Source organism: Chelon labrosus (assembly GCF_963514085.1).
Source record: "Chelon labrosus genome assembly, chromosome: 12".
In the NCBI taxonomy this organism is placed as follows: domain Eukaryota; kingdom Metazoa; phylum Chordata; class Actinopteri; order Mugiliformes; family Mugilidae; genus Chelon; species Chelon labrosus.
In genome coordinates, this window is record NC_140345.1 from 22,732,442 (window position 1) to 22,744,182 (window position 11,741).

Consider the following 11,741-nt stretch of genomic DNA (forward strand, 5'->3'; position numbering starts at 1 on the left):
TACAATATAACGTAAAAAAATATGTCACAGTGTGTACTGGCAATGATGTGTATATTTTTGTTGCGCCCCTATACTACAAAACCCATGAACACCCCCGTCATACCCGGAAGCAAACAGGATGCCAGCCTACATGAGGAAAACTCACATGGTTGCCAACAATTAAGAGAAACGCTACATTTATTTGACTTTCTGATCTATAATATTATACTGGGGAATCTTGAGGTAACCACATGATTAAGCAATTCGTGTATGCCTGCTGCGTAGACGTGTTTTATTTGTGTATTTGCTGAAGCTGAAGAATTATCCCCAACTTTACGCGAGATGACGCTGCTAGCAAGCTAGCGTTAGCTTAGTTTACAGGGGTGTAGCTGTGTTTGTGTCTCAGGCAGAGGTGCCTGACGCCCTTAACGCATCTTCTTGGGTTTTTTACAGAAAATGTCTACGGCTAAAGTTAAAATGCGAGAGAAGAAGATGAGAAATCAGCCTGCCAGTGTGCAGTATCCATCTACTGAACTTAATGTGGAAGGCAGCACACAGAACGGAGGAGACACCGCTGCCACCGGTACGCTGTCTTTTGTGTTCATCTGACATTTTTGATTAGGTGTTTGACTAATGCTGTATGTGTCCGTCTCCATGCTCTGCTTTCTCTCTGTGGCCTCGTCTCATTTAGTTGCTGAATCGTCAGCAAGTTGCCTGCCAGTGCTGTTTCACTATCTCTGCATGTTGTTGTGATTTAATCATTATGTCTCAAGAATCCCTGACAGCTTCAAGGTTACTGTCCAAACTTTCCCGTTAAAGCAGGGACAATAAGAGATTCAAGTTTTCAAGCATGGACTTGCTGTGATAGGATTAAATCGAACTGAAATTTGTCATCAGCATTGGACGCGCTCTCATTGACTTATAGTTTATAACATTGCTCGGCTGTGAAATGACAAATTAACTATTTCCCAAAGGTGGACCATCAGATGTGCATCAGTCCACAGAAAGGGTGAAGAAAACTCCCCACCAGAGTGGATGGGTCCGTGGACATCAGAGAGATGGTGGAGGCTACGCCAAGGAGATGCCCAAGTGCATCACTGGTAAAGACTTTGTCCTATTCATACAAACTCATGCTGTACTGCATATTTTTTTGTTCTTGTTGTTGATGTGGGATATCATAACAACTATACTTCCCACGTTGCTTCTTGTGATTTCAGCTGAGGATATAATAAGTGACAGTGAAACACATCACCACTGCAATGAATTGCAGTGTCACTGTCTGATCAATAAAGGTAAAATAAATTAATTACTGCCATCTTTCTCTCAGCTGGAGGCTTTGCCAGGGCCAGAGCTGCAGAGGTGAGCGCCATGCTGAAAGCCGTCACCAAGACGACAGGCAGCAGCCACGTGTTCGGAGCTCTGCCCAAACACATGAGGAGACGGGCCATGAGCCACAACACCAAGCGGCTCCCTCGCCGACTGAGAGACATGGCCAACAGAATGGTAAAGTTCAGGACATGTTTTACATTTAGCGTCGTACAGTCTCACTTACCGCTCACTTTCACCTGACACTTACCTCTCTGTTGCCTTCCACCACCAGAGGGAGAAAAGCCTCCAAGCTGGCTCAAAGAAGAAGAAGGAAACTCCAAAGAGCAAGAGCCGAAAGGCCCGGCGGCGGCACGGAAACCTGCTGCTCGAGTTCAACCGCCGGCAGCGGAAGAACATTTGGCTGGAGACGCACATTTGGCACGCCAAGCGCTTCCACATGGTTAAAAAGTGGGGCTACTGCCTCGGGGACAGACCCACATACAAATGCTACCGGCCCTGCTACAGAGCAATGAGCAGCCACTGCCTTCTACAGGTGACCCCACGGAACCAGAGTGTATTTTGCTATTTATTTACTGGACTTACGATAACATCACTGCCAGGAAATTTCTCTTAATCTCTGATTCTGTCTACTCAGGATCTTTCTTATTACTGCTGCATAGAGCTACAGGGAGAGGAAGACAAACTCCTTGCTGCTCTGTCACAGCTGACCAACAAGGAGGCCGGTGAGGGCAAATAGTTTATTAAATAATATATTTAGAGATGATGTGTCTGACATATAAAAGAAGTCTGGCTGGTGGCAAAGGTCCTTTTGTTTAATCCCTAGTAATCATTTAGACCCAAAATGAAGTCCTGGAGTTTTAATGTTGTCTCTTTCTGTTTCATTTTGTATTTCCAGGTCCTACATTTGCTGCAGCACTGTGTCTGTCAGGCTGCAGACAGGGCAGTGTTACGGTGTACAGAGCAGGACGGTACCCCTCACAGGCCCTGGGCCCCGTCACCTTCCTCTGGAGACCCCGCACACAGGGCTCAACTCACAGACAACTCTGGATCTGGGCTCATCCTACACTTAAACCGGTATGATGGCGTTTAGAGATGAATTTTGGCAGATATGAGTCAGTATAGATCCTATACAGTCATGGACGAAAGTATTGGCACCCCTGGAACTTTTCCAGAAAATGCACCATTTCTCCCAGAAAAAGTGTTGAAATTACAAATGTTTTGGTATACACGTTTATTTCCTTTAAGTGCATTGGGACAACACAAAAAAGCAGAAGAAAAAAGCCAAATTTGACATAATTTTACACAAAACTCAAAAATTGACTGGACAAAATCATTGGCACCCTATTAAAACTGTGGGTAAATAATTTCATTTCAAGCATGTGATCCTCATTTAAGCTCACCTGTGGCAAGTAACAGGTGCTGGCAATATAGAAATCAAAACTGAAGCCAGTTGGAATGTATAAAAGTTGACTCAACCTTTGTGTTGTTTGCCTGTGTATGCCACACCAAGCATGGAGAAGAGAAAGAAGAGGCGAGAATTGTCTGAGGACTTAAGAAGCAAAATTGTGGAAAAATATCAACAATCTCAAGGTTACAAGTCAATCTCCAGAGATCTTAAAGTTCCTTTGTCAACTGTGCGCAATATAATCAAGAAGTTTTTAACCCATGGAACTGTGGCAAATCTCCCTGGACGTGGACGAAAGAGAAAAATTGATGCAAGAATGCAACGCAGGATTGTTCGAATGGTGGATAAACAACCTCAGTCAACTTCCACACAAATTCAGGCTGTCTTGCAGACTCAGGGTGCAACGGTGTCAGCTCGAACAATACGTCGTCGTCTGAATGAGATGAAGCGCTATGGCAGGAGACCGAGGAGAACCCCACTTCTGACACAGAGGCATAAAAAAGCAAGACTGCAGTTTGCAAGAACATACCTGAGTAAGCCTCAATCTTCTGGGACAATGTTTTGTGGACAGATGAGACTAAGGTAGAGCTTTTTAGCAAAGCACGTCATTCTACTGTTTACAGAAAACCGAATGAGGCCTACAAAGAAAAGAACATGGTACCTACAGTCAAATACGGTGGGGGGTTCAAAGATGTTTTGGGGTTGTTTTGCTGCCTCTGGGACTGGGTGCATTGATTGTGTGCAAGGAATCATGAAATCTGGAGACTATCAAAACATTCTGGCCCGTAATGTAGGGCCTAGTGTCAGAAAGCTGGGTCTGCATCAGAGGTCATGGGTGTTCCAGCAGGACAATGATCCAAAACACACCTCACAAAGCACCCAGAAATGGTTGGAGACAAAGTGCTGGAGAATTCTGAAGTGGCCAGCAATGAGTCCGGATCTAAATCCCATAGAACACCTATGGAAAGATCTAAAAATTGCTGTTGCGAGAAGGCACCCTTCAAATCTGAGAGACCTGGAACAGTTTGCAAAAGAAGAGTGGTCCAAAATTCCAGTTGAGAGGTGTAAGAAACTTGTTGATGGTTATAGGAAGCGATTGGTTTCAGTTATTTTGTCCAAAGGGTGTGCAACCAAATATTAAGTTGAGGGTGCCAATGATTTTGTCCAGTCAATTTTTGAGTTTTGTGTAAGATTATGTCAAATTTGGCTTTTTTCTTCTGCTTTTTTGTGTTGTCCCAATGCACTTAAAGGAAATAAACGTGTATACCAAAACATTTGTAATTTCAACACTTTTTCTGGGAGAAATGGTGCATTTTCTGGAAAAGTTCCAGGGGTGCCAATACTTTCGTCCATGACTGTATATAACTTTGCCGAAATGTTTATTCCTGATACTTTCTCACCCCTCCAGGATCTTCTCCCTGAATTGCAAGCCGTGTGCCAGTGCAGTGAGGCTTTGTTGCCGCCTGTGGTACCAGAGGTGACTCCCGCAGAGGCTAATCCCACCACAGAAACACAGTCGAAGCCAGAAATCTCCTCTGAGACCAAGCCAACACCCGGAGCTAAGAGAAAGCGGAGCTGTAAGGACACCAGTGGACCTCCTGCAAAGAAGATCCTGGGAGATGGAACGAGACTACCCACCACCCCAGTTACCTGGAAGTCCACCTCAACTGGAGTAGTTATAAAGTTAGTGTAGTTTCCAAGATTAATTCTGGCAAAAAAAAGTTGAACAATTCCACTGAAGATTTGTTTTATTTATTTTCTTATTCAGTATTTTTTTGTGTGCATCTGTTGCAGTGATCTCACTATGGAGATTGTACGCTATCGTCTAATCGGACCACAGTCCCACTCTGTGCTGGCAGAAACTCTGGAAGCTGCCACAGGCTGTGATGTAAGGATTATGGCATTATCAGCTTGAGCAGCCTTTGAAGTAAATTTACATTTAACATTGAATGAATGACAGTTTTTCTTTGTATTTTAAGCAAGTGAATACATCCCAGTCCTCCTCCCTCTGGTGGCCTGAGCACTGCAAAGACGAGAGCAAGATGAATATAAATCAGCAACAAGCTGCTGTCTTTCACATACTGAAAGGTTCATTGTTTTGTTTTTTTTCCTCATTGCTTATTTTGCCAGATGGCTGTGTGTGTGTGTGTTTGCGCTTGTCTGTCTAACAAAAACTATGTAACTCATCCAGGAATCTACTCCACTGGAGAGCTCCCCTCGGGCACCGTGCTGGGTCTGACTGTCGACGACCCCAGGCTGACTTTACCAACAAAGAAGGTTAAAGCGTTGCCCTCTGTAAAGCAGGAACAAGGTAAAATCTGACCTACCAGAAAGACGGTGGAGGAGGGGCAACTTTAAAATACTTGCTGCACATGTGCGTCATACATCTTGTAGACAGTGATGTTGCCTTTTTGTTTAATTAACAAGATACATGTGTAGATGAGTACAGAATCAGTCTGTTGCTTCAGGTCCTGAGGTTGTTTCAATGAGTACACATCTGGTTCTGAGCTCCAGGGGGCCTCTGCCTGACCATGCAGATGTTCCAGGTTCGAATCCTGGCAGGACCCTGTACTCCAAACACACCCTCAGTGACCGGCAACAGCTGATTGGCTCAGCACATGCCGGAGAGAATAGCGTCGCTTTCAACCGGGGTCTTTATTGATCTAGTTTTTACCGTCACAGATTTGTTAGGACCATCAATATTAATTGGCTCAAGATTATGGTTAAACTTTGTGCTAGCACAAGGCCAAAAATGAACTCTATGACCTTGTCCATGGTAAAGAGGACAAGGACACAGTTCTCGTTTCTCTGAAAAAGAAATTCCAGTAAGAACAGTTGCTCCACCATTGTCTCATACCGAATCGTAATTATTTTTGCACGTCTCAAACAACGTTTGCACTTGCGTTGTTTATTCTACTTCTCCCGAAAGCATCTCTCCCTCCCTCCCTCCCTCCCTCCCTCCACTCCCCAAAGCTGCCTCCCCCAAGACCCTCCACACACACACACACCAATCGCTCACCTGCTCTGTCTTGAGTTTAACCTGATCGAGAAAACGGCGTTTGTCTCTCCAGACACAACGTGAACTAGCTCAAGGTTGTACGTGCTAGTTAGCTGGCGAAGTTAGCTCGAAAGTCAACTGTTTACTATAAATTAGATTTATTCGCGTTATTGCGGTAATTTAAAGATGGAGTGATGCAAAGCGCATGGTCTTAATTTATGTGTAGACATTTCATATACAGTAGATCGTTTTTAATTGTTGGGATAGGATCATGATTAGTGGCGTTTATTAAGACGGTAGAGTAGAACAACAAAAAATGCCAGAGTCTCACGAAATCTTGTGGGAAACACTGGTTTATTTTCAAGCATATCTCTGACACAGACATTACAATTGTCACCACTGGACTCTGTGAAAGGCTGATTTTGATTTACAACAATGAAACTGATTGTTAAATATGTTTTCAACAATCAAGCAGCTATGAGGGACCGACCGAATAAGAGACTTGAAAATAACCAGGAATATTCTGCCAGTCATGTCACACTGTGACCTCAGGATGTCTCATGAGATGAATTCACTTGATTTATTATTACTTTTGGCAGAGCTGCTCACTGGCAAATGCACTTGGGCTTGACAACTTTGCATCTTCACACTTCCCTTCAGCTTGAATTACTTTGCAACCTCACTTGTGGCGGATGGCCTTCCAAAAAAGCAGGCTTACCACATCGGCACGCTCATTCTGCTCTGCAAAAACCTGCGCCAGGTCTTCTCACTATAAACCTGACTTTTAAATTAGGCCCCAGCAGGAGGAGTAAACATAAGTATGTGTTCTTAGCATTCTGTTAACCATGTTTTGATTTATTCTTAATGTATTAGTAGGTCTATCCTTCCACTCTTATTTGCCATTATCAGCTACATAAAAAGACACATCTATACTAGAAACCTTATTGGACATAGTAGTAATAAAAAGCACAAGCATGACTGGATGAAAGTGGTTTCAAATAGGCTCACCCCCTCGTGAAACCCTGAGTCATCCCTGTAAAGATGACTTTGGCTGCACTCCATTCTGTATTGTGTTCGGAATGTGCTCATTTTCTCAGTCTCCACACCTTCATAATAATTTAAAATGTAGGTAATGTACATTAGGGGCAATCACAGCGTGTTATTTCCACTGATTTATGAATTGGCACTCATTTAAATGCTGGCTCAGAAACCAGAGGTGGAGAGCATCTTGTCATTCCGGATGCTGGTCATACAGAAGCGTGCCATGTATCTGTGTTTCTTCCAGAGGAGGAAGAGGAGAAAAGGAGAGAGCTGATGTTGCGAGGAGTACCAGATCACTGCTGCCAGAGTTTCTTGTGGGAACAGTCTGTACGCGACAACGTCACTGATAACAAGATATCCGAGCAGGTAGCTAAACATTTTCTTATCAGCACAAATGTCCTTCAGTTACTGTTATTTTACTTTTGCTTACAGTCAAAGCGTCTTGTTTACTTTTCTTTACTTTTTCTTTTACATCTCAACCTTTTCATTTCTGTGAGCATTCAAGTGTTAAGCGCGGATGTCGCATTATCTGTCTTCTTCTTCTTCTTATAGGAGTTGAACCGTATGAGGAGTGAAATGCTGGTGCCGGGATCCAGGCTGAGCGCCCCGCCTCAGGGCCAAGTCCCCATTCTGCTGGTTCACCAGCCTGGCAAGCAGGTGGGACATGAGATGAGCTCCTGGGGTGCTGGATGGGACCTGCTGCTTCCTAAAGGCTGGGGCATGGCCTTCTGGGTCCCACTGGTATGTACCGTGTATATGTTGCTTGTGAACTGTTCAGAAAGCAATGTTTTAAAGTTGGTAACCATGGTAACTGTCAAGTCTATTATATAGCTGATTATTGCCGTACATACAGCAGGCCTCTTTCTCATCCCCTCTGTACAGTATAACACTACCCCGACGCTGCTACAGCTAAAGTAGAACCTGAAACACGTTAAAGCTGGACTATTCAAATACAATACTATTTATTTATAACTAAATACCTAACTATACGTACATGGGTCCTGATGAGTCTGCTTGCCAAAAGTGTCTTCATACAGTATGAACTTCTTGCTCTATTGGTTTTTGTGCAAAAACCTAGTTATCGCCAGTTAATTTCTCTGCATTTTCTTTAATTTGCAGGGCTAACATTAAGGGCTGTTGTTGACATGTTATTATTTTGCCAATAATTAACTTGAGAACCCATTTTTATACTAAACTGCCCACCTTTGTGTTGTTATCCTGAGTTTAAGCCAGAATCATCTCTCATGTTGTAATACTGGCAGTGGAAGTTGAAGGTTGTCGGGTGTAGTGATATCTGCTTGATGTGTGCATCATCTGCTTCTTTCTAAACGTTTAAACTAGTAGAGAAATAGAAATCTAACAACTAACACGTAAACAAATGCAGGTTTCCCTTGGCTTTCACATAAGATGAGGATGTTTGTGTGGTGAAAAACCGTGAAAGACATTTTCATTATTCGCTTGCCTTGTCCATGTTTTGAAGCATTTTTTAAAATTTCTTTCATACCTTGAAATTTAAAGGTCCTCAGGTTTGCTTTACTCTGCAAGTCCCTTAAAATCCAAACTTTTTCTCCCTCCTTCAGGTGTACAGAGGAGTGCGCATAGGCGGACTGAACATGAGCCTGAAACACTCTCAAAATAAAGCAGCTCCCCACTTTCCCCACGACTATCCGGACTGCCCGGCAGGCGTTCGTTTTCAGGAGGAGCAGGAGGCCGAACTTCTGGACAAGTTTAAAAGGTCAGCTGAAGACTGAGCAGGGAAGAAAGTGAAATAGCAATCCAGAGATTACTGTTATCAGAAAAATGGCAAGGACTGTTTTCATCAGGGACATCTTGTGCAGCCAAAGCTTTTAGGTATCTTGTAATATTATTCTGGCATATAGCTAAGGTGTCAGCCTGTGGATAGAAAACAGAGCTTTCCCAGAATATGAAAGTCAATTCTGCAATATATTTTAATCAACCATTGGCAAACTCAAAACCAGCCTTAAATAAACCCAAAGTAAATAAAAGATAATATTCATTAATCTACAGTTTTAGTGAAGGGACTTTTTGGAGTGATTCCCCCTCACAAGACTTTAAATCTGCAAAGCTCTGACCCCAGTTAATTTCCATAATGCGTCTCTTTCCCTGCCGTGCAGATGAGGCGGTAATGAGGCGGCTCAATCCCTACTACACTCCGCTCGGCAGTCACGATGTCTTGCGTAAATTGCCACGGTTTGACCCAACCGTTTGACTAGGGCGTGACCTTTCCGACCTTTTCCCGCAGGCATCCGCCGGCCAAAAGGACCAATTACATCAAACATGGCTGTCTGGCTCCTTTCCGTTGCCCGTGGCAACAGCTGGCAGAGGAGTGGGAGCTCATCACGAGGGAAGCAGGGGCGGAGAGGAGAGGCGACGGCCAGACCCGAACCACAGCGCAGCCGGACACGGTGATGGAAGAGGAGATGACGTCGCAACAAGACGTCGCCACAGCTAAGCCTCAGAGCCACTTCACTGTCCTGAGGTATGTGTATGTGTTTTTATGTTCTTGTTTGTGATTTATTCCTTTATTTTTATTTTATTTATTTTAAAAATGTGCTCTTGTGTTCTTGTGAAAATAAACTTTTTATCAGTACACACCCAGTGCAGATTTACTCAATGGTTCCTTCGTCCTGTGCATCTAAATCACACTTTAACAATATTAAAGCTGACTTTTAAGGGTCTCTTGAGCAGGACGTGCAGTGTTTTTGAAACTTTGCGCTCCAATCATCACTTATTGCTTTCCTCTTTTTTTATATATATATTTCTTTATTAAGAGAGACCAGCACAGCTTTTGACAGGTTTGATGCATGCCGTTGCTCCAGTCTGCCTCCCTTTCATCATAATGTCCCTGATGAGAATACGCAAAGTACATCCAGCCTTAGATTGCTGCAATACATCACGGAGATTAGTAGAAGGGGAAGAGTTGCATCTATCCTCATAAAGCCATCACATAAGCTTTGAGTAATGTCTGACTTTATGAGAAAGAAATTGGATTGATTTTTGTCGTTCATTGGCTGCCTTTTTGTTGTCCGCATTAGGAATTTAAAAAATGTTCTTCAAAATTTTATGTCTCCCGGGGGCGCCTAATGGGGCTAATAAAAATGCAGCTTTTCCTTTCAGTATTAATCAGCTGTTCTAAATGTTTTTTGTTTTTTTTGTGCTTCCTAGGAGCAGGAAGTCTCTGAGGATGCTCTCTGCTTGGTGCAGACCTACGACGTCCAAAGGTCAGAGGCCGTGCCGCGTCGGGGAGGTGCCGCCTCTCAGCCGTTCAGCCGTGACGTCGTTCGTCGCGGCGCACGGGATGAGTCTGGTGTGGGTGCGTCTGTCGCTGCTGTCGAAGGGCAAACCAGAGTTTCATGCGATGCTGTGTGTGCCAACTGCGGAGGACTTGAAGCTGCTAAGCAAAGGGCAAGGGAGTAGTGGCCCGCAGGAGCCCCCGCACAAGGACCACTTTAAAAACAGAAGTAAACGCCGGGAGAAAAGGCCCAAGAAAGCTGCCACATCCTCATTTGCAAAGCCTGAAGACAAAGAGTCCTCTCCTTCTGCTTCCACCCCGTATCTTGAAGAATCCTCCCAGTCCTCCTCAGACCACATCTTGGGCCTGTGGCCCGATCCTCTTCCGAGCGTCACCTCTCACTGCTCCCGGGTCACTCTAGGCTGGGTCACTCAGGGCGACTTCTCCCTGTCTGCCGGCTGCGGGGAGGCCCTAGGGTTTGTCAGCGTTGTCGGCCTCCTCAACACCCTCCTCGACCAGCCAATGGAGCACAGAGGAAAGCTGCTCCTGCGCAACCCCGCCTCCCTGCACTACCGCTTTGCTAAGATCAACATTGAAGTCTGATTGCAACATTTCAACCCGTGCGTACCTCGAACTCAAAAAGCATTCAATTCTAGGTTAATGGAATTTGGACTGCAAAGTAGCCAATTAAATCCCTTGATGCTTCATTCATTCGGTGATCACACAGAAGCCGTGTGCCTTGGCTGAAAGATTTAATTTCAGAGCACCTGGTGACATTGTTGAAAAGTGAAATTTTTAGTTGGAACGACACATCCTCACCGTTTCATTTCAATATTTTAAATAGAGAGCGGCTTGTATTTCTTTTTGTGTTAATGCCTTTGTCAGAGGGATGTTCCACAAAGGAGTGAATGAATGAATGTTAGCCTTGTTTAGAAGGATAAGTTTATCATTTTATCAACTGATTTTCCAAGTGGTATTAATTTAAATATTTTTTTTTTTGCATCCCTCTATACGCATACTTAATGATATTGAAATTATTTAAGTACATGACAAAATGTTGGATTTGAATTTCAAAAGTGCATTCAAGAGGTATAAGCTAATAAAATACCTGTAGCTCATAAGAGTATGACTGTTACCTGTGACAAACTCTCCACCACTCCTAAAAGTTTAACCTGAAGCACTCATTCTCACCTGGCTCGTTAAAGTAAACGCATTTAACAACCGATACTTTAACCGTCGTTCTTTTTATAGTCGCACTGGCATGAACAGTGGTTTCCCACACATCCCATAATGTGTAGGTGGCAGATAAGAGTCTTGTTGCCTGGCAACGCTAAAGTTTGGTAGCAGTCGAGTTATGTAGTCTGCGGTTTATCTGAGGTGAAGATGGGCGGTCAGGCTGTGCATTAGAGCTTTATGAGATGAGTCGTATTACAACTCCTTGGAAACAGATTTCAGCAGTGGTGCGTGCTCGCATCAGCAGCGCCTCTTTAACTAACACGAGGGAGGGATTATAAAAACGATCACTAAAGCACTTCTGTCAGTTTTAAATGAAGAGAATTCACATCAGCTCAACAGTGGACACTTACACAGCAGCCTGCTCATATTTGAGCCTATTCCCTCACCATTGGAGGGCAGTAGTGCACTTATTTTAATGAAGGACAGGACATCCTCACATGTGGAAACATTATATTTTCTTGTTTATTGACCACTTAACACACACACAGACCAATTTATTC

The 11,741-nt window shown here is 43.8% G+C and overlaps 1 protein-coding gene across 2 annotated transcripts; it reads left to right on the forward strand.

Annotated features, from left to right (window-relative positions):
• Positions 1 to 21: 21 nt before the first annotated feature.
• Positions 22 to 11,586, forward strand: pop1 (POP1 homolog, ribonuclease P/MRP subunit; the record flags this gene model as incomplete). 2 transcript variants are annotated; one of them, XM_084557661.1, is made up of 16 exons in its annotated part: positions 22 to 222; positions 433 to 562; positions 954 to 1,079; positions 1,307 to 1,482; positions 1,580 to 1,840; positions 1,943 to 2,030; positions 2,204 to 2,382; positions 4,122 to 4,396; positions 4,508 to 4,601; positions 4,693 to 4,801; positions 4,905 to 5,024; positions 6,997 to 7,118; positions 7,305 to 7,493; positions 8,333 to 8,487; positions 9,016 to 9,252; positions 9,939 to 11,586. In XM_084557661.1, the coding sequence occupies 16 exons, from the start codon at positions 22 to 24 to the stop codon at positions 10,606 to 10,608; spliced, it is 3,132 nt and encodes a 1,043-aa protein (XP_084413787.1). In that variant the 3' UTR covers positions 10,609 to 11,586. The 2 variants fall into 2 exon arrangements, with proteins under 2 accessions (XP_084413787.1, XP_084413788.1); XM_084557662.1 differs by having other exon boundaries at positions 69 to 562; positions 9,939 to 11,585.
• Positions 11,587 to 11,741: the final 155 nt, after the last annotated feature.